The sequence below is a fragment of the Pan troglodytes genome, chromosome X (assembly GCF_028858775.2).
Source record: "Pan troglodytes isolate AG18354 chromosome X, NHGRI_mPanTro3-v2.0_pri, whole genome shotgun sequence".
NCBI classification, from domain to species: Eukaryota; Metazoa; Chordata; class Mammalia; order Primates; family Hominidae; genus Pan; species Pan troglodytes.
Window position 1 is genome coordinate 3,236,544 of NC_072421.2, and position 23,282 is coordinate 3,259,825.

At 43.3% G+C, this 23,282-nt stretch overlaps 1 protein-coding gene across 9 annotated transcripts in view; it reads left to right on the top strand.

Annotated features, from left to right (window-relative positions):
• The window catches only part of GYG2 (glycogenin 2), a 53,326-nt gene that overhangs the window by 19,129 nt on the left and 10,915 nt on the right, over positions 1-23,282 (top strand). For 7 of the 9 annotated variants that reach the window (XM_024352983.3, XM_024352977.3, XM_063804762.1 and 4 more), the window contains 5 exons: positions 5,308-5,482; positions 6,315-6,477; positions 8,103-8,229; positions 11,404-11,626; positions 13,068-13,268. In XM_024352983.3, the coding sequence (XP_024208751.1) occupies positions 6,456-6,477; positions 8,103-8,229; positions 11,404-11,626; positions 13,068-13,268 (573 nt within the window). In that variant the 5' untranslated portion in view covers positions 5,308-5,482; positions 6,315-6,455. Of the gene's footprint in view, positions 1-5,307; positions 5,483-6,314; positions 6,478-8,102; positions 8,230-11,403; positions 11,627-13,067; positions 13,269-18,408; positions 18,826-23,282 lie in introns of those variants that run through there. The other 2 variants (XM_024352979.3, XM_024352980.3) reach the window with 2 other exon arrangements.

Sequence of the window (23,282 nt, forward strand, 5' to 3'; positions counted from 1 at the left end):
GAGTTGCTTGTAACACAAAGGATAAATGCTTGAGGGGATGGATACTGCATTTTCCATCATGTGATTATTACTTATTCCTGCCTGTGTCAAAGTAGACTTAAGGTTTACTCAAGAGGAACTTTAAAATATTCAGAAACAACATGGCAGAAATCGTGGGAAGGTTCAGTGTTGCAAGTTGGGTTGAGGTTTTGTGGGACCTTTTATTATATGTTTCGTAGTCATGGGGAGAATTGAGGGATGGCGCTCTGCGGTGGTCAGGGCAGTGGAAGACGAGCAGTGAGCAATGACCGTAAATGACCAGGGGTGTGGGTGGTGGGAGATCGCCCCTCCCCCAGGCTGTGTGGTACAAGCGTGTTATGGAGTGATCTTGCAGGGAAACCTGCTTTAAACTAATTGTATTCATGAAACATAATTCTGCTTCCAGGAGTTTATTTTAGGGAAATGAGCAGAGCTGAACAAAAAGATGTAAGGACATAAATGGCAGTGCCATTTGTAGTGAGGTGGAGTGCTGTTTCTCTTGCCCTCCCCCCAGCCCGGATCTTTACGCAACTGTGAAGATGCCATAAATTCCATAAATAACTGGGCCAAAAGCAGAGGGAGATTTGCTGAAGGAAGGGTACTTTTTCAGAGAAATAGTTACCTTAAATACAGAGCAGTGAAATCTTACAAATAAATGTCGAGTCCAAGAGAAATGCTAAGAGACAGAAAAGGTCCGAGAGCTTCAATATCTGTCAAATAGGAGAGAAAGAAAAAGAAAGAAAGAAAGAAGTAACTCCTATTATATTTCAGCTCTGAGAAAAAGTTTAGATTGAAAGTGTTCCAGATATTGAGCAGAGTGGATGAAGAAAGCTCAAATGTAGACACCAAGTGGTAAAATTTCAGAGCAGCAAAAATGAAGAAAAATCCTAAATGCCTTTCTGTATCAATCTGGTTGTGACAATTGATGTCTCAAAATTCTGGTGCAAGATAACTTTGAAATGAAAGTTCTGTATTCAGCTTTAGTACCGTAATTTGAAAGCAAAACAAAGACTTTTCAAATTTGCAAACGTTAAAAATGTTATCCCTCAAAGACCTTTGAGGAAAAAGTTAGTTGATTGACTCCCGCAAAATGGAATGTAATCCAAGAAAGGCGAGAGTAGCCAAGCGCAGTGGCTCATGCCTGTAACCACAGCATTTTGGGAGGCTGAAGTGGGAGGATCGCTTGAGTCCAGGAGTTCAAGACCAGCCTGGACAACATAGTGGGGTCTCATCTCTACTAAAAAATTTTTAAAAATTGCTGAGTGCAGTGGCACATACCTGTAGTCCCAGTTACTCAGGAGGCTGAGGCGGGAGGATCACTGGAGCCTAGGACATTGAAGCTGCAGTGAGCTATGATTACACCACTGCACTCCAGCCTGGGTGACAGAGCAAGACCCTGTCTCAAAATAATAATAATAATAATAATGATAATAATAATGATAATGATAATAATAAATAGAAGAGAGCACACAGGAAGCAGTGCTGAATAAATAAATGTATAAAACAAAGTCTGAATGTGTTAGTGCACAGTTGTGAAAATAATCTGGAATTAACATTTCACATGGGAGGTAATTGAAAGAGCAGAGAAGAAGAGAGAATGAGCATATGTTCATGTTTTTGTTTCGTCTGGGAAGAAGACATAGGTAGTGATTATCTTTATATTTGATAGAAAATATAAGCTTAAATACGTGTGCTGACAGTTGAAAGGTGGTTACCACCAGAAAACTAGAAAAGATGTGTACAAGTTTCAGAGCCTTAATGGGAAATGCGTGGATTGAAGAAAACCTGATTCATGCAATCAGAGGTGGGTGGGAAAGAATTACACTGATGTCAGGCCTCTGAGCCCAAGCTAAGCCGTCATATCCCCTGTGACCTGCATGTACACATCCAGATGGCCAGTTCCTGCCTTAACTGATGACATTCCACCACAAAAGAAGTGAAAATGGCCTGTTCCTGCCTTAACTAATGACATTATCTTGTGAAATTTCTTCTCCTGGCTCATCCTGGCTCAGAAGCTCCCCTACTGAGCACCTTTTGACCCCCACTTCTGCCCTCCAGAGAACAACCCCCTTTGACTGTAATTTTCCTTGACCTACCCAAATCTTATAAAACGGCCCCACCCCTATCTCCCTTTGCTGACTCTCTTTTCGGACTCAGCCCGCCTGCACCCAGGTGAAATAAACAGCCTTGTTGCTCACACAAAGCCTGTTTGGTGGTCTCTTCACACGGACGCGAGTGAAAACTGAAGAAATAGAAAATCTGATATATGTAAAAAAGGGAAAATAATATAAAGTGAAACTGCAGGACTCAATCCAAATATAACCGTGATCATAATAAACATGGATGGATTAAAATTCCTTTAAAAAAAGATAGGCTTTCTGAATGGGAAAATAAACATAAAATCCAGACATACAGTAGTGTAGGAGGCAGCTTAATTAAAAACAAACAAAATGTTGAAAATAAATGGATGCATGTGATATGATTCTGTTCCACTATCCAATCTAAGTAATGGTCAATTGTTTTATAGATTGCTTTTCAGTTGTTTGTTGTTGTTGTTGTTGTTGTTGTTTTTGTTTTGAGACAGAGCCTCGCTCTGTCGCCCAGGCTGGAGTGCAGTGGCGCGATCTCAGCTCATTGCAACCTCTGCCTCCCAGGTTCAAGCAATTCTCATGCCTCAGCCTCCAGAGTAGCTGGGATTAGTTTCCCGCCACCGCACCTGGCTAGTTTTTGTATTTTTAGTAGAGACGGGGTTTCACCTTGTTGGCCAGGCTGGTCTTGAACTCCTGATGTCAGGTGATCCACCTGCCTAGGCCTCCCAAAGTGCTGGAATTACAGGCATGAGCCCCTGTGCCCAGCCTTCAGTTTGGTTTTGTCCAGTGTTTTCTCATGATTAGACTGAGGTTATGCATTTTTGGCAAAAAAATCATCAGAATTGATGTAAGTTTTCAGTGTGTCATGTTATGGAGTGCATGATGTCTGTATGTCCTGTCCTGGTGATGTTAAATTTCATCACCTGGATTAAGTGGTGTCGGAATTCTCCACTGTGAAATTATTATGTTTTTCTTTTAGTAATGGAAAATATCTTGGCATAGACATTATACAAACAGCCTATTTCTTCTCTAAAAATCAGTGAGTCTTGTCTGCAACAGTTGTTACTATAGTGTTTGCCTAATCGTGGTTTTCTACTTCCCTCATTCCTTCTATTTCAATTACTTGGAATTATCTTCTAAATTAAACCTGCCCTTTCTTTCTCACATATTTGTTTATTCAATAGTTATATTAGGTCAGGCGTGGTGGCTCATGCCTGTAATCCCAGCACTTTGTGAGACTGAGGCAGGCAGATTGCTTGAGCCCAGAAGTTCGAGACAAGCTTCGTAAACATTGTGAAACCCCATTTCTACCAAAAAATACAAAAAATTAGCCGGGCATGGTGGCGTGCACTTGTAGTCCCAGTTACTTGGGAGGCTGAGGCAGGCGGACCACTTGAGCCCAGGAGTTTGAGGCTGCAATGAGCTATGATTGCACCACTGAACTCTAGCCTGGGTGACAGAGTGAGACCCTGTATCAAAAAGAAAACTTATATTAGTGTAGGCTCATGAATATTTATTTCATATTTTGGGCTTGTTGTTTTTTGTTATTGATTACATTATTTCAGCTTTGGCAATTGGGTGCTTCCCCTAGCTGGCCCCCTGTATTCTTTCAATATGCCCCCATCCTTTTCTAGCACTTGCTTAATTTTTCTGTCATCCCAATATGTTCCAGACTATGATGAAGTGGGATTTAAGCAAAAATAAATAAATAAATGGAACAGAGCAAATTTCACGTTGATAAAATGGACAGTCTTTCAAGCTTCGAGTCTCAAACTTGTACGCAACTAACAATGTAAGCTTTGAATACAGAAAGTAAAAATTGATAGAGATTGTTATGGACATCTGTTAGTTTCTACCAGCTCAGCATTTACATTTCTCTGCCTCTGCAGCTTACAGAGGGAAACTGTCTTCCTAAGAGATGGCCCAAGTGCATGCATCTTAAGACAGTTCTGTTCAATTTGTCACATTTTTCAAGTATGCATGCATTTCTTTTTCATAATATTAATATTTATTACTATATATGAATACTAGATTGAAAGCCCAAGCATTCAGTTTACACACAGAAATTATGCAATTATATATCGCTTCACAAAGGCAGTGAACACATTACATTCTACAAAATCTACTTCACAGAAATTTAAAAATTCTAAATAACAAAAGGTACAGCTGAAGAAACAGGTATAAATTTGGCAGCCAGTAATTTTGACAGGGAAGTTGCAGCTTGCATGACTTTATTTTTTTGTTTGTTTTTTGAGACAGAGTCCCACTCTGTCGCCCAGGCTGGAGGGCAGTGGTGCCATCTCGGCTCACTGCAACCTCTGCCTCCTGGGTTCAAGCGATTCTCCTACCTCAGCCTCTTGAGTAGCAGGAATTACAGGTGCCCACCACCACGCCTGGCTAATTTAAGTTTTTTGTTTGTTTGTTTTTGTTTTTTTGTTTGTTTGTTTTGAGATAGAGTCTCGCTCTGTCGCCCAGGTTGGAGTGCAGTGGTGCGATCTCAGGTCAGTGCAATCTCCGCCTCCCGGGTTCAAGCAATTCTCCTGCTTCGGCCTCCTGAGTAGCTGGGACTACAGGTGCCACCACACCTGGCTAATTTTTGTATTTTTAGTAGAGAAGGGGTTTCGCCATGCTGGCCAGGCTGATCTTGAACTCCTGACCTCAAGTGATCCGGCTGCCTCGGCTTCCCAAAGTGCTGGGATTGCAGGCATAAGCCACCGCGCCAGGCCTTGCATGACTTTAAATATATGAATATGAAAATATTGAACTTAGAGTAATCATTGTGCTTTGTGTTGATTGAAAAATATAACAATGGCTATCAAAGAAGCATGTTCAAAGATACTTAATTCACTTCAAAATGTCATACAAATTGTGGTGGTTTCTATGCACCTCTAAAGCTTCCGTCATTTAGCTCAGGTACATTACTAAAGTAATATATTAATTCTACCGGTACAGTGGGGTTTCACACCATTGGCATTTGCATTCAAGCATGCAGAGGCTTTTGGGCACAAGTGGACGGTGTGCACAGCTCTAAGCCATCCGTGGAAATGTGCTCTGAACATGGAGACCGCAGTGAGGGCTGTGGGGATTCTCTTTGCATTCCATGTTTGTGAGCAGCAAAACAGCACCCTCTTGAAGGAGGAGGTAGTTCTATGCTGAATATTCACCCGCTGTCCCACTATTTGGCACATGTCTGTTCCAGGGTCATCCTCTCGAAGGTGTTCGATGAAGTCATTGAAGTGAATCTAATCGATAGTGCCGACTACATCCACCTGGCCTTTCTGAAGAGACCTGAGCTCGGGCTCACCCTCACCAAGCTTCACTGTTGGACTCTCACTCACTACAGCAAGTGTGTCTTCCTGGATGCGGACACTCTGGTGAGTGAAGACTCTGCTTGATAGGACACCCTCCAAGACCACATCTCTAGCCTTAAGCAGGCTGTCAACTTTTGTGTGTGTGTGACACAGTCGCTCTGTCACCCAAGCTGGAGTGCAATGGCACGATCTCGGCTCACTGCAACCTCCGCCTCCTGAGTTCAAGTGATTCTCCCACCTCAGCCTCCCGAGTGGCTGCGATTACAGGCACCCGCCTTCATGCCCGGTTAATTTTTGTATTTCTGTACAGACTGGGTTTCGCCATGCTGGCCGGGCTGTCACCTCTTACTGGTAGATTCCTGTGAGGTCATGTGCATTTCTATTTCTAACACAGATGTTCAGTCTGTTATAATCAGACATAACATACCCCCGAGCATTGTGCTAGACCCTGCTGAAGAGAACGGGGGATTGGAAGACATGTTCCTACCCCAGGAATGAATTATAACCGCAGTATTTTACACACACAAAATAGAATCATGAGGGAAAAAACTTGTGGCTGGGCACAGTGGCTCATGCCTGTAATCTCAGCACTTTGGGAGCCTGAGATGGGTGGATCACTTGAGGCCAGGAGTTCGAGACCAGCCTGGCCAACATGGTGAAACCGTTTTTACTAAAAATACAAAAATTAGCCAGGCATGGTAACAGGTGCCTGTGATCCCAGCTACTCAAGAGGCTGACGTGGGGGGATCGCTTGAGCCCGGGAGGCGGAGGCCGCAGTGAGCCGAGACTGAACCACTGCACTCCAGCCTGGGTGACAGAGCAAGACTCTGTCTCAAAAACAGAAGCATTGGTAAAAGAAGCATTGCGGCGGGTTCTGCGTGTTTTGCTTCACCAGGTGCTGTCCAATGTCGATGAGCTGTTCGACAGGGGAGAGTTTTCTGCGGCCCCGGACCCCGGATGGCCAGATTGCTTCAATAGCGGGGTATTTGTCTTCCAGCCTTCTCTCCACACGCATAAACTCCTGCTGCAGCACGCCATGGAACACGGCAGCTTTGATGGTAAGTCAGGGCAGCCCGGACGCTTAGGGAAGAGAACGGGACTGCTGCCTGGACCCGCATCGCAGCCTCACCCCGTTTCCCCATATCTGGGAATGGCCACTTGAAAACTGAGGTGGGAATTGAAGAATATGGCCAGTCAGGGGTGTAGGAAGAGGTCAGGATGCTCATAAGGAAATATGCAGTTGAGAGAACCATTGGAAATATCCTTGCTGAGTAGAAAGAACGGTTCGACAATCCAGTCATATGAGATAGGTGAGCAAATCGTTCTCTAAAGGGCTGGATAGTAACATTTGCAGAGTTGCACGCCTTGTGGTCTCTGTTGCACACACTCAACTCTGCAGATGTAACACGAAGTCAGCCGTTGACCATACAGTCACACCTCGCTCAGCGACAGGGATGCGGTCTGAGAAATGTGTTGTTAAGTGATTTTGTCATTGTATGAACGTCCCAGAGTGTATCTACACACACCTGGATGATGTAGCCTACTGTATACCTAGGCTGGAGGGTACAGCCTATTCCTTCTAGGCTGCAAACCCATATAGCATGGGACTGCACTGAATGTTGTAGGCAACTGTAACATAATGGGAGGTATCTGTGTTCTAAACATATCTAAACATCACAAAGGTCCAGTGAAAATACAGTATAAAATCTTATGGGACCACCGTCAGATGTATGGTCTGTCTTTGACCGAAGCACTTTTATGTGTTGCATGACTGTACTTGGCATTGAACATGGGCTGGCCGTGGTGGCTCATGCCTGTAATCCCAGCACTTTGGGAGGCCAGGGCGGACAGATTGCTTGAGGCGTGGAGTTCAAGACCGGGGTGGGCAGATGGCTTGAGACCAGGAGTTCAAGACCAGCCTAGGCAACGTGGCAAGACCCCATCTCTACAAAAAATACAAAAATAAGCTGGATGTGATGCTGGCACCTGTAGTCCCCAAGCCCTGGGAGGCTGAGTTGGGAGCAGCAGCTGAGCTCAGGAGCTCAAGCCTGCAGTGAGCTATGATTGCACCACTGCACTCCAGTCAGGGTGACAGAGTGAGACCCTGTCTCAGAGAAAAAGAAAAGAGCATGGCTGTGTTCCAATAAAACTTTATTTATAAAAACATGCACAGTGTGTAGTTGCTTGACTCGTGGTAGAATATAGGGAGAATTAAAAGGAGGCAACCTGAAGCCGAGTATTTGTTGAAATGGGCGTCAGTAGAGAGGAAATGTGCTGAAATTTTTGTAAAGTAAAAGAAAATACTGGAGCAGTGAAGAATTGCCTCTAGGTAAAGGGGAAGTTAATGAAACTGGCAAAAATGATGGGAAAAGCATTGTCACTACCAGGGAGAATTCATTAGGGGACCAGTGGAGTGCTTTGGACTCCATATGCAATTTTAGCATTCATTCTGGGGACTCCTGGTGGAGAATTTTGGAGGGAATATGCACTTATTTTTATCAATGGCTTGGGTTATCAGTCTTTTCTGAGAACCAAGAGAATGTGTGAGCTGGCAGACAGAAGAAATGGAATTAGCAACCCTGAAGGCAAGTGTTTATGTTGAGAGCTTCAGGCACATCTCGCGTTCTTGGAGTGAACCAAGCCATACTTTGCTAACCTGCTTTTGTGTTTGCTCATTATGTAGGGGCAGACCAAGGCTTACTGAATAGTTTCTTCAGGAACTGGTCGACCACAGACATCCACAAGCACCTGCCGTTCATCTATAACTTGAGTAGTAACACGATGTACACTTACAGCCCTGCCTTCAAGCAGTAAGTTCTCCACCCTGGCGAATCCTGCCAGATCTGCCACTACCGATCCACCTTCCCTCCTGGAAGACATACCAGCTGTCGGCATATTTAAAAACTCTATCTAGCTATCATCTATCTATCTATCTATCTATCTATCTATCTATCTATCTATCTATCATCTATCTATCTATCTATCTATCTATCATCTATCTATCTATCTATCATCTATCTATCTATCACCTCTATCTAGGTAGATCTAAATATCTATTTATCTGTATAGATAGATACCTATGTCTATGTGTCTGTGTATCTAGATCTCTATGTCTATCTATATAGATATATATCTGTCTATATAGTTATCTATCTATATAGGCCTAGACATCTGTCTATCTATCTATCTATCTATCCATATCTATCTATTTAGATCTGGATATCTATCTGTATCCATAGATCTATATATCTATATCTATATATGTATCTAGATCTAGATCTAGATATCTATATACATTGATCTATCTAATCTCTATATCTATGTAGATATTTATCTATCTATCTAGACCTAGATATCTATCTATCTGTCTAATCTATCATCTATCATATGTATCTATTCAGATAGATCTGGATATCTATCTATAAACATCTATCTATCTATCTATCTAGATCTACATCACTATATAGATACCTATATCTATCTATCTAGAACTAGATATCTATGTATCTAGATATCCATCTAGATTTAGATCTTCATCCATATAGATATCTATCTATATCTATCTATCTAGATCCAGATATCTATCTATATACATAGATCTATATATCTATATCTGTATATCTATCTAGATCTATCTAGATATCTATGTATATACATGGATCTAGATATCTCTCTATGTATCTAGATCTAGATCTCTCTCTATATAGATCTATGTATCTAGATCTAGATCTCTATCTATATAGGCATCTATCCATCTATGTAGATCTAGACATCTATCTATATATTAATACATAGATCTATCTATATACGTCTTTATATATGTATATATACACACAGAAACACACACACCCATCTCGTTTCCTGCTTGCTTGTTGCTGTAAATGATAGCTAGCCAAGGCTCTACGACGATGATCCCCAAAGTGTGGCCCAAGGAACCCTGACCCCACAACTCTTTCAAGTGTCTTGAAAGTCATAACTACTTTAAAAAAAGAATTTGAAGATGTGATTTTTTTCCCTTTTTGCTGCCATTTTCTCATGCATCTATGCTGAGAGTTTACAGACACTACATGGCATGTGATAAGGTAATACCCTGAACACAGATGGAGCTAGGAAGAACCAGCTGTCGCCTCTTGGGAAAATGGATGGCACTCTTCTCACAATGATTTTTTTTAATATAGAAATTTTTTTAATGAAAAATTATGAAATTTATGTTACTGCATAATGGTTTGATTTTTTTTTTAAAGGGATTGATAAATACGCTTTCTAATTTCTCAGTTTTAATATCGATTATTCTAAATATGGAGAGAGAGAATCCACAGGGACATGGCCGGGCACAGTGGCTCACGCCTGTCATTCCAGCCCTTTGGGGGCCGAGGCGGGCGGATCACTTGAGCTCAGGAGTTTGAGACCAGCCTGCGCAACATGACGAAACCCTGTCTCTACGAAAAAATAAAACAAAACATTAGCCGAATGTGGTGTCGCACACCGCTAGTCTCAGCTACTCGGGAGGCTGCGGAGGGAGGCTCACTTGAACCTGGGAAGTGGAGTTTGCAGTGAGCCGAGATCGTGCCACTGCACTCCAGCCTGGGTAACAGAGCAAGCCTCAGCTCAGGAGAAAAAAAAAAGAAAGAATCCACACGGACAAAGCTCTTTGGGTTCCTAAAAGGGTCAAGGGTGAGGGGACCAGAGGCTGTGAAATTCACTGCTCCAGAAGATATGGCTATAAATGAAAATAGAGAATCTGAGAATCACCTTGGGAATGAATAATTCTAGAGTCTGCATTCTCTACAGAGGACACGGTGTCCCTAAGGAAGAGAAATTGATTCTTGGGAGTGAAATCTTGTTATTTTTTACTGTATAATCACAGATGCAATGTACAGAACATAGATATGTCATGTGACTTTTGTGTTCATATTTCATGAGGAGGTGATCCACGAAAAAAAAGTTTAAAAAGGCTCCTGGAGGATGGTGATGATGAACAACAAAAAAGTTGGCAAGGGGAAAATTTAGAATCCTGTAAAAGAGAAAAAAAGCCAATTGCCTTGCCGCTTGCATTAGCTACTGTAAAAGCTATTTTTTTTGCCCCTGTCGTTTTAAGGATATGATGATTTGGGCTGCTGTACTTCACGTTTTTACAAAACGGATTTATTTTTCCCGTTTTGGGAAAAAATGTCAATGGATTACGATTATGTTTTTTGATATATAGAAAATAAAATCACTGCAAAAACTGTGATTTAAAAAATATATCTTTATGCAAAATAACTGCAAATGAAACTACTACTACTATGCTGATAGCAGTGGAGTAGTATTATTGATGATATATTGATTACTATCTTGATAGTAGTGGTATGCTAGTATTGCTCATATATTGATTACTGCATTGATAGTACTAGTATATTATTATTGATTATATATTGATTACTATAGTGATAGTATTTTGTTATTATTGATCACATATTGATTACTGAATTGATAGTAGTAGTATGTTACTATTGGTTATATATTGATTACTATGCTAGTAGTAGTATATTGTTGACTATATATTGATTACTACATTGATAGTGGTAGATTATTATTGATTATATATTGAGTACTATGTTGATAATAGTAGCATAGTATTGATTACATAAGGATTACTACATTGATAGTAATATATTGTTATTGATCATATATTGATTACATGCATTGATAGTAGTAGTGTATTATTATTGATTATATATTGATGACTATGTTGATAGTAGTAAGCTTATTATGGGTCATATATTGATTACTGCATTGGAAGTAGTAGTGTATTATTATTGATTATATATTGGTTACTATGCTGATAGTAGTAGTATCATCAGTAATAATAATCAATAATGGAAACCCATTGGGACAAGTCCTTCAGAGGCTGTCTTTGAGGAGCCGCATGGTAGGTGGATGCTTTCTGGGTGTCTTTTATCACATCTGAGTGGAAATCAGAATCCCTTCTGTTTCCTTCTCAGATTCGGTTCCAGTGCAAAGGTCGTCCACTTTTTGGGGTCCATGAAACCTTGGAACTACAAGTACAATCCACAGAGTGGCTCGGTGTTGGAGCAAGGCTCAGCGTCCAGCAGCCAGCACCAGGCGGCATTCCTTCATCTCTGGTGGACGGTCTACCAGAACAACGTGCTGCCCCTTTATAAAAGCGTCCAAGCGGGGGAAGCACGCGCGTCTCCTGGTCACACAGTAAGTGGGGGATTCCCTTAAAACCCGTAGCTGAGGACGAGGAGAACGTCCTTGTCACCAAGGTCTGGCGTGGTTTTTTTTTTGAAATGCCCCTTTTTTGTCTAAATACTGTATTTCATGGAAAAGAATACTGAGAAGCAAGCACCTGTTAAAAAAATTTTTAAGTTTTAGCTCAAAATAGAGAATGCCTAATGACTGGAGATCCTGTTTTGATGTATAGGCCTGGTGCAGAAATAGGTTATTGAAATTAGCCATCCTCATCAGAGTAAGAGACACTCATGGACAAGTGGTTCACAATGACTGATTACGACGTCATTCGGGTCAACATTTTCCACTTGAAACCATCATTTGAGATAGCAGTTGGAGGAAGTGTCTGAAGAGGATTTTGTAAAGTTTTGATTGACACCAATTTGATTGCAAAGAATATAATGACAGCCCCTAGGTGTGCTAGATGGTGGAGTATCTGCAGTGTGCTGAATGTGGGCTGCATCTGCCTTGCAGAAGACCTCTTGCAATCAGGACTCAGGAAACTTCTTATTCCTAATGGCTTTTTTCACTAAAGTAAAAAAAACTTGAGCTTTTTTTTTTTTTTTTTTTTAACTAGAGCATTTGTGCTAGAGTACCAGAGTATTTTTTAACTGGAGTAAAGAAAACTAGAGTTTTGTTTGTTTGTTTGTTTTTTGAGACAGAGTCTCACTCTGTTACCCAGGCTGGAGTGCAGTGACGTGATCTCGGCTCACTACAACCTCCGCCTTCTGGGTTCAAGCAATTCTCCTGCCTCAGCCTCCCAAGGAGCTGGGATTACAGGTGCCTACCACCACGCCCAGCTAATTTTTGTGCTTTTAGTGGAGACGAGGTTTTGCCACGTTGGCCAGGCTGGTCTTGAAGCTCTGACCTCAAGTCATCCACCCGCCTCAGCCTCCCAAAGTGCTGGGATTACAGGCGTGAGCCACCAAGCCCGGCCTTTTTTTTTTTTTAACTAGAGCATTTGCTAGTGCAACAGAGTCTGCTATCAGCACATGCATTGCCTGGGAAATTGAAAAGAATCCCTATTTTAATTTTTAGTATGGTTTTTTATTTGGGTGGATCTAGGCTGCTTTTTAATGACTGCTGAAAATTTCTCTCACCGAGTGACACTAGCAATGGACGTTTATTTGTATTCACTTCACAAACATTGACTTGTCACATATTTCCTGCTGGGCGTTTTGCTAAGTACTGGATTACTAAGTACTGGATTACTAAGTACTGGATTGCATAGGAGGGAATTTTAAGGCTTAGTGTCAAACGGTCCTGAGAAAGAAAACATTTAGGACAATTATTTAATGATTGGCAGATGGGAGCTGGGAGCCCTGGCTACACAGGGCCCCACCCGCCCCCCAGGACCGCAGGTGAATTGAGGAGACATAGGGAAGACTCACTCCACGTGTGTGTTTTTGTGCAGCTTTGCCGCAGTGATGTGGGGGGGCCGTGTGCGGATTCAGCCTCTGGTGTTGGAGAGCCGTGTGAAAATTCAACACCCAGTGCCGGCGTGCCGTGTGCAAATTCACCACTGGGTTCTAACCAGCCTGCTCAGGGCCTTCCGGAGCCGACCCAGATAGTGGATGAGACCCTGTCCCTACCTGAAGGACGCCGTTCAGAAGATGTAAGTACCTGCATTCCTCACAGGTGTGATAGAGAGTCAGACGCTGGCTCGCAGTGAGAGAGCAGAGAGAGCCGGCTTCCCTGGCTCTCTGGGGAGGGGAGATGGAGGGGAAGGGCTGGTCTTTGGCTTGCTGTGGCATTCAAGGCTCTGCATTTATTTGCATTATGGCACACCGAATCAAGGTCACCTGCAGAAAGATGTCTATGCCCCAATCCCTAGGACCTGTGAATGTCACCTTGTGTGGCAAAAGGGCGTTTGCAGTTGTGATTAAATGAGGGACCCTGAGCTGGGGAGGTATGGTCTTGGATTATGGGAGTGGGCTCTTAGTCATCACAAACCTCCCTTCAAAGAAGAAGGTGGAAGTGTGAAGGTCAGAGAAGGAGTGTGAAGCTGGAAGCAGAGGCCAGAGAGAGAGGGGATTGGAAGACGCTGGGCTGCTGGCTTTGAAGATGGAAGAGGAGGCCACGAGCCAGGGAATATGGTGGCCTCCAGAAGCCGGAGAAGGCAGGAAATGGATTCTCCCCTAGGTCCCCAAGAAGGAACCAACCCTGCCGACACCTTGATTTTAATCCACTGGACTTCTGGCCCCCAGAACTATCAGATGGTCAGTCTGCCTTGGTGTAAACCACCCAGTTTGTGGCCGTTTCTTGTATAGCAGCCTCAAAAAACTGATGCCACATGGAGACAGATGCTCAGTCTCTCGCAGTTTACAGATTCTGGGGGAGCCAGAGCTCTTTCAGGTTCAAAAAGGGAGGCTTCCGTCAGTGCCCCTTCAACCCAACTGCCTGGCCGTGCATCCTGAGAGGTTTCAGCCGAACCCCTGACTTGAACAGTGGTTCAGGTGAAGATGAATTCCTGCCGGGGGTCAATGTTCAAATGAATGTTGACCTGCACAGTGGTGTCTACTGAGGCCGAGTCTGCAGCACTTTGTCCCCATCGAAGAAAAATGAAAATACACCTTACTTGCAAAACAAATAATGGAGGCCGTCATTTCTCCAGCTCCAATTTCTAGGCGAATACTTTGGAATAATATCTTGTGTTTAAAGGTTTCCTGGGGCCAGGCACGGTGACTCAACACCTGTAATCCTAACACTTTGGAAGGCTGAGGTGGGAGGATTGCTTGAGCCCAGGAGTACGAGACCAGCCGGCAACACACTGAGACCTCATCTCTACAAAAAAAAGTCAAGAAATTAGCCAGGCATGGATGTGTGCACCTGTAGTCCCAGCTACTTGGGAGGCTGAGGCAGGAGGAATGCTTGAGCCTTGGAGGTCAAGGCTGTAGTGAGCTATAATCTCACCACTGCACTCCCGCCTGGGTGACAGAGCGAGACACTGTCTCAAAGAAAAAAAAAAAGAAATCTTTTTTTTTTTGAGGCAGAGTCTCTCTCTGTTGCCCAGGCTGGAATGCAGTAGCCCAATCTTGGCTCACTGCAAGCTCTGCCTCCCGGGTTCACGCCATTCTCCTGCCTCAGCCTCCCGAGTAGCTGGGACTGCAGGTGCCTGCCACCGCGCCCGGCTAATTTTTTGTATTTTTAGTAGAGACGGGGTTTCACTGTGTCAGCCAGGATGGTCTCGAACTCCTGACCTTGTGATCCGCCTGCTTCGGCCTCCCAAAGTGCTGGGATGACAGGCGTGAGCCACCACGCCCGGCAAGATTTCTTGTTTTAAATCTTTACCACTCATCCTAACAAGTTTCTCAACAGAATTATTTTGAGATCATACTTAGGGAAGGATCTGGGGACTGGGCTGAAGGAAAGTGATTCTTTTCTGTATATTTCAGATAGCTCCGGGAGAGCCGTTTCTTGTTGCTTATAAACAAGTGACCTTTAGATTTTGCACACATTGCTCTGGAAGACACCACACGCTTCAGTGTACTCTGGCGTAAATTATGCTCTGGCAACTTTATGCATGAAGAATGTTGGAGTGGTGATTTCACATTGACCCAAACACATTGAAAAGATGTTTAGGTTCAGATGGTGAAGACTGAGGAGGTGTAAAATGCGCTTTTCTGGTTTTTCATTCCTCATGGTGTGCCCTGAGCATGCCATAGCCTGGGTCTGGCCCCAGGACGTGCCTCATGCGAGTAAAGTCAAGAGCCTCTGCTTGTTCCTGCTGGAATGTGAAGAATTCCATCGGTGGAGCTCTTACATGATGTGCAAAACGGCTGCAATTGTGCTGAGCCATGCTCGTTTCAGGATGTCTAAGGAAAAATCGCATTTACATTAAATGTTTAGTAGGCAACCAAGTTTAGACTGTAAACCAAAGAGTATCCAAGAATGCTGTGGCATTCAAGGCTCATGCTTTTATGTGCATTACAGCACCTTAAGGCCAATAAAGGGGAACTCCGATCCCCTGTTGATGTGTATTGAAAATAATTGAATGCTCAAACTCCTAGCCTAAAAAAGAAATATTATCGAATGCTTTGAAAAAATTAATTTAGGAAGTGTATTTTGCCAAGGTTAAGGACACACCCGTGACACAGCCTCAGGAGGTCCTGACGACATGTGCCCACGGTGGTCGGGGCACAGCTTGCTTTTATACATTTTAGAGAGGCATGAGGTATCAATATGCGTAAGAAGTACATTGGTTCAGTCCGGCAAGGCGGGACAACTCAAAGTGGGGCACGGGCTTCCAGGTCATAAGTAGATACAGGCAAATGGTTGCATTTTTTTTTTTTTTAGTTTCTGATTGGCCTTTCCAAAGGAGGCAATCAGATATGCATTTATCTCAGTGAGCAGAGGGGGGACTGAATAGAATGGGAGGCAGAGGCCCTAAGCAGCTCCGCTCCCAGCTGGACTTTTCCCTGCTTACTGATATTGGGGTTCCAAGATTTACTTTCTTCACAAGACTCTACTGGGTCCTCAGAAAACGGTTTTCAAACCATCTTTCTGATTTCCGGTTGTGTAATTTTAATCTTATTCCGTCACTGAATCTTGTACATTAGTGGTTTTGCAAACTATGGCCTGAGGTCTCTCTGAATAAGGATCATTTTAAAGGATTGTGTTTTTGCAGATGATCTTAAAAGCATTCTTCTTTTTCTTTCTTTCTTTTTTTTTTTTTTTTTTTTTTTTGAGATGGAGTCTCACTCGATCGCTCAGGCTGAAGTGCAATGGCGTGATCTCAGCAGCTCACTGCAACCTCCACCGCCCGAGTCCAAGCAATTCTCCTGCCTCAGCCTCCTGAGTAGGTGGACAGGCATGAGCCACCACACCTGGCTAATTTTTGTATTTTTAGTAAAGACCGGGTTTCACCATGTTGGCCAGGCTGTTCTTGAACTCCTGGCTTCAAGTGATCCACCTGCCTCAGCCTCCCAAAGTTCTGGGATTACAAGTGTGAGCCACCATGCCTGGCTATTAAAAGCATTCTTAACAGTTTATTCTGAACCACAGTGAGCACTCCCTCATTCGTAAGGGCAGCCACCCTCTTTCAGAAGCAAGTGTGTATTGTCCACCCTTCAGCCCCTGGAGGGATTTCCACGGATTGTCACAGCCCCTGAAAACAAGCTTCCCAGGGCAAACAGTGGTTTTCCAGAGACTCCAAAAGGGAAAACAGTCAGGACGCTCCAGTCCCAGCTCCAGCCCAAGTTGTAGCCACACCAATCTCTGCAAAAACAGAACCATTTCCAGAGTGACAGCACTTAGCACTCTGGTTTCTCTAAAACAGCGCCCGTCATGTTTAATTCATATTAATCTCGATGGAATTGTTGCCGTGGATTTTTCTTGACATAAGTCACTTCTACTTTTGCTTTGGATTCATAATTGTCGATGAGGTGGCAACTTAAACAATAGATATGTAGCTTCGTGTTTGTCCGTCCGTGAGCCACCTTTCAATCAGAGCCAGTCAAGCCAAACCTAGGAGAGACTTTCTCGTGGAGGGGTTGGGGCTTCTGAGGAAAGCTCATGGAGAGAATCGTGATGACAGAATTGAGGATCATCCTGCCTTGATGCCCAAGGAGATAAGCAAGGACACAAAAGCACGTTCATTTCACCCCAGTTAGGTGGTGTCTGTTATCAAAAAGACAAAAAATATCCACTGCTGGTGAAGATGTGGAGAAAGGGGAACTCTTTTCCACTGTTGATGGGGATTAAAAATAAGCACAGCCAGGATGGAGAAGAGTATGAAGGTTCCTCAAAAAACTACAAATAGAACTACCACATGATCCAGCCATCACACCACTGGGCATTTATCCAAAGGAGAGGAAATTAGTATATTGAAGGGACATCTGCTCCCCGTCCATGTTTTTGCAGTTTATTCACAACAGGCAAGATACAGATTCAACCCAAGTGTTTGCCAAAGGATGAATGGATAAAGAAAATGCCATGTATAGATATACCATGGAATACTATTCAACCATGAAAAAGAAGGAAATTCATCATTTGCAGCAACATGGATGGAAATAGAGGACATTATGGTAGGTGAAATAAGCCAGAAACAGAAAGTTAAACACCACATGTTCTCACTCATCTGTGGAAGCTAAAGAAATTCAATCTCACAGAAGTGAAAAGTAAGGCCAGGCACAGTGGCTCACTCCTGTAATCCCTGCACTTTGGGAGGCTGAGGCAGGATGATTGCTTGAGATCAGGAGTTTGAGACCAGCCTGAGCAACATAGCAAAACCCTGTCTCTGCAAAAAAATACAAAAATTAGCTGGGTGTGCGGTACTTGCCGGTGGTCCCAGCTACTCGCAAGGCTGAGGTGGGAGGATCGCTTGAACCTGGGAGGTCGAGGCTGCGGTGAGCTGAGATCACGCTGCTGCACTCCAGCCTGGGCAGCAGAACAAGACCCTGTCTCAGTAGAAGAGAGTGTACTAGAGACTAGGAAAGGTGGGGGAAGGAGAAGATAGGGAGAGATTTGTTAAAGGATACAAAATTACAGCTAGACAAGAGGAATATGTTGTCATGTTCTATAGCCCTGTAGGATGACTGTAGCCAACAGTAATCTATAGTTTCAAATAGCTGGAAGGAGGATATTGTATGTTCCCAAAAGAAAGAAATGGTACATATTTGACATGATGGATATGCTAATTACCCTGACCGGATCACTGAATATTGTAGGTATTGAACCATCCCTGTGTACCCCATGAATATGTACAATTATTATGTGTCAATTTTTAAAAAGTAAATTTTTTTTTTTAAAAAAAGTATGTTCAACAGCCAGCAGCCACGAGAGGATCATCAGCTGGTTTCATCCACAGCAAGAGATTGCAGTGCCCTTTGGATATTTTTGGCATGGCTCCAAATCCCCACCCCATCCTCAAGGGGCAATATTGCAGAAAGGAGGAGGGTGGGAAAAAAATCTCAAGAATTGGAGAATCGCTGGTTTCCAGGGCCCAGAACAAGACCCAGGAGGAGATGAAGATCACCCTTGCAGGTAGAAGCTGTCCCTGTCTGGGTAGTGCTGGGGACAGTAGGTGGCCCTTCTGCTGTCTGTTTGAGCATGAGCTCAAGGCCAAGGGTAAGATGAGGGGAAATGACCCCCAGCTGGGCTGAGCGTACTTTGTTTAGGGTATTTAAGTAGTTCTCAAAAGTGATTGCAGAACCTGTATCTCCCATCTCAGGGACTCTGCCCAGCCTCACCCCTCCCTCCACCCCACTGTCATGCCCACGCTTAGGCTTCAAAAACATCAATGGAAGATGATAGTGCAGTGCCCAACTGCAGGCCCTTACATGAATAAACTGCACATCACAGAGGGGGCGGCAAGGGAGATGAAAACAGACAGATCCAGCTCAGATGGGATTTGATCTGAAGGAAAGTGATAAAGTGAAGAAGGGATCTGTCAGCCCTGCAAGCGGCCCCAGGCACAGCATGAAGGGGAGGCAGGGAGAGGTCATGCTGGCCTCAGACTTGGACGCTGAAATGTTTAGTTACAGCAGGAGGGGGGACGCCTGCATAGGTCCTAGGGAAAGGAGGGGACACCCAGGCATTGGAGACCCACCGTGTAGACGACTGCGAGACCTGCTTAAATATTTAGCAGAAAGGAAGAGAAATTCAAATAGAGAGATTCAGGAATGGGAGAAAGGGATGGAGGTGAAATCAAAGCTGTTTAAATACAGATGCTCTTCGATTTACAATTGGTTTACATCCCAACAAACCCATCGTAAACTGAAATATCTTAAGTCAAAAATGCATTTAGACCAGGTGCAGTGGCTCACGTCTGTAATCCCAACACTTTGGGAGGCCAAGTGTTGGCAGATCACTTGAGCTCAGGAGTTCGAGACCAGCCTGACCAACATGATGAAACCCCGTCTCTACTAAAAATACAAAAGTTAGCCAGGCTTGGTGGCGGGCGCCTGTAATCCCAGCTACTCGGGAGGCCGAAGCAGGAAAATGGCTTGAACCTGGGAGGCGGAGGTTGCAGTGAGCTGAGATCACACCACTGCACTCCAGCCTGGGTGACAGAGCAAAACTCAGTCCCAAAAAAAGAAAAAGAAATATAAGCATAACCTTAAATAACTGGGGAGCGTTATGTTGGCTGACTGCAACACAGATACGAAAAACCCTGACAGAATAAAAAGAATTCTAACCAAAAAGGTATTTTGGGCCGGGCACTGTGGCTCACACCTGTAATCCTAGCATGTTGGTAGGCTGAGGCAGGCAGTTCACTTGAGCTCAGGAGTTTGAGACCAGCCTGGCCAACACGGTGAAACCCTGTCTCTGCTAAAAATACAAAAATTAGCCGGAAATCGCTTGAACCCGGGAGGTGGAGGTTGCAGTGAGCTGAGATCGTGCCAGTGCGTTCCAGCCTGGGCAATAGAGTGAGACTCCGTCTCAAAAAAAAAAAAAAAAAAAAAAAAAAGAAGGTATTTTGGAGTTCCTGTGTCCACATAATTTCATCCTTCGATCTCACCCCCTATTCTCCCCACCTCTCCATCCTAATGTAGGTGAATAGTGGGTCGGGGAAATTGACCTAAAAAAATTTGTTATGGTCTATATATTTTCTGATGAGGGTATTTTTCTAAAAGCAATGAAGTCTTCAGGCTTTTAAAAGGAAGGGACTGGGGGGCGAGGGGAGAGAGAGCATCAGGACAAATAGCTAATGCATGCGGGGCTTAAAAGCTAGGTGACGGGTTGGTAGGTGCAGCAAACCACCATGGCACACGTATACCCATGTAACAAACCTGCACATCCTGCACATGTATCCCAGAATTTAAAGTAAAAACAAAACAAAACAAAACTCTTTTTAACAAAAGGTATGTTGATTGTTTGGAGATTATTATATTACGGTCACATTTTCCAAGATAATATTTGATAACACTGAACAAGGAGTTGAAAATTTGAGCTGTTTTGTATACTAGTTATGTGACTTTGGATAAATCAATAAATATTTCTGAACATCTTAAAAAAAAAAGAGAGGGATGCTGTCCATACGGTATCTGATATATAGCTCACCCTCCGCATCTATGGGTTCCATATCTGTGGATTCAACCAACCTTGGATTGAAAATATTGGGGAAACAAAATTGCATCTGCACTGAACATACACAGACTTTTTTCACTTATTATTATTCCCTAAACAATACGACATAGCAAGTATCAACATAGCATGTGCATTGTAATAGGTATGGTAATTAACCTAGAGATGGTTTAAAGTCTATGGGAGGATGTGCATTGCTTATATGCAAACACAATTCCATCTTGTATCAGAGACTTGAGCATCCGTGGATTTTGGTATAACCAGGAGGTCCTGGAACCAATCCTCCATGGATATCAGGAGAAATTCCATTTCATTAATTCATACTCCCGGTGGTCTTTGAAATGAGTCGTGCAACATCACTGTCACCTGCTGTCCATTTACTGAGTTACTCTGGGGTTTTTATTTAGGGGAGCTGAAACACAGATTTTAAAAAAAAGTTTATTTTCATAAATCGCAATAATGTCATAAAAGCTGAGTGTGCGTCTGGGGCTCTTTAGTCCAGTAGCTACTTTGGTATATATAATGATGGCAAGGTTGACGTGTTTTGGTTTTGTTGTTGTTGTTGTTTTTGAGACAGGGTCTCGCTCTGTTGCCCAGGCTGGAGTGCAGTGGCACAATCTTGGCTCACTGCAGCCTTGACCTCCTGGACTCAAGTGATCCTCCCACCTCCTCCCAGGTAGCTGGGACTACAGGAGGTGCCACCACACCTGGCTGATATTTTGTATTTTTTGTAGAGATGGGTTTCACCATGTTGCCCAGGCTAGTCTTGAATTCCTGGGCTCTAGCGATCTGCTCATCTTGGCCTCCCAAAGTGTTGAAATTACAGGCGTGAGCCACCGTGCCTGCCCCAGATCTGTGTTTTTTAAAGTAAAGCTGAATATTAATTTTTTCCACATACATTAATGTATTAAGGAAAAAGTTGCAATTAGTATCTTCTCCAGCGTTTTGTCTTCTAGTATTTGGGGTAGGGAAATGTAGTTAATTAAAAGATTACAGATGTCCTTCAGTTTTTTTTTTTTTAAGCTATCAAGTTTTTTTACTCTTTTTGTAGTGCATCTTATTTTATTTATAATACACCTTTTTGTTGAAGTATGTCTTACTTTTTTATTTATTTATTTATTTTTTTGAGACAGAGACTTGCTCTGTCGTCCAGGCTAGAGTGCACTGGTGCGATCTCGGCTCACTGAAGCCTCCGCCTCCTGGGTTCAAGCGATTCTCCTGCCTCAGCCTCCCAACTAGCTGGGACTACAGGCATCCGCCACTACACCTGGCTAATTTTTTGTATTTATAGTAGAGCCGGGTTTTCAGCATGTTGGCCAGGCTGGTCTCGAACTCCTGACCTCAGGTGATCCACCTGCCTCAGCCTCCCAAAGTGCTGGCATTACAGGCATGAGCCACCACGCCCGGCCTCTACTAACATTAGTAGAACCGTTGACTGTGTCCCATATATCTATGACACAGTTATCTGCATTTTCTGTCAATCTTTCTCCCCATACTTCAGTCTACTGACCTATTTTCTAGTTAACTGATCTCTTTGGCTATGTCTAATCTGTTGTTAAACCCACATTCTAGTTTCAGTTATTATGTTTTTAGTTCAAATTAACATCAGATTTTTAGTTCAAATAACATCAATGTAGTTTCAATACTTCCTTGAAAATTTTTATCTTTTTCCCCATCTTATTTAAAGTATTTCTCACATTTAATTATAGTCCATGTCTGATAAATTACATATCTGGGTTTCAGGTGGGTTTGGTTTTGTTGTTTAATTTTGCTTGCTCTTGATTTTCACTCATTTGGTCTTTTCTTGTTGTATGATAGTTAATTTTTTAATTGACAGCCAGACATGGTAAATGAAAAAGAATTGCAAAGACAATTTGTAGCTCTGAATCATATTATCATAACCCAAAGAGGATTTTTTTTTTTTAATTCATGTGATTTGATGTGATTTGTCCATACCCTGAGGTAGTTTGCCCAGACCCTATCTGGGGCTGAGCTGGAGGGAAATTGGGCTTCAGTGTTTGTGATGACCAGTCTATTTCTGGTTCTCCTCTCAGTGAGGTCACAAAAGAAAGCTTGTGGTGTGTACCAGGGTCCCTCATTGGTCCTGATTATTAATATTTATGGACCCCTCAGCCTCCTAGCACTGCTGGCAACTCTACTCAGTTTCTCAGCTTCCCAGCCTCTTATTTGCCCTGAGTGGAAGTAAGGTACCAAATGTGACATTTACCTCTTCTGTTTGTCTCTGGTATCTTCACTCTTAATTTTGTGCTGTCTTAGTAGCTCTCTGATGTACTTAAAAAAAAAAAAAAATTCTAGGCCAGGTGTGGTGGCTCACACCTGTAATGCCAGCACTTTGTGAGGCCAAGGCAGGCAGATCACCTGAGGTCAGGAGTTTGAGACCAGCCTGGCCAACATGGTGAGACCCCCATCTCTACTAAAAATACAAAAACTAGCTAGGCATGGTGGCACGTGCCTGTAATCCCAGCTACTCGGGAGGCTGAGGCAGGAGAATCACTTGAACCTGGGAGGGAGATGTTGCAGTGAGCCGAGATGGCGCCACTGCACTCCAGCCTGGGCAACAGAACGAGACTCCATCTCAAAT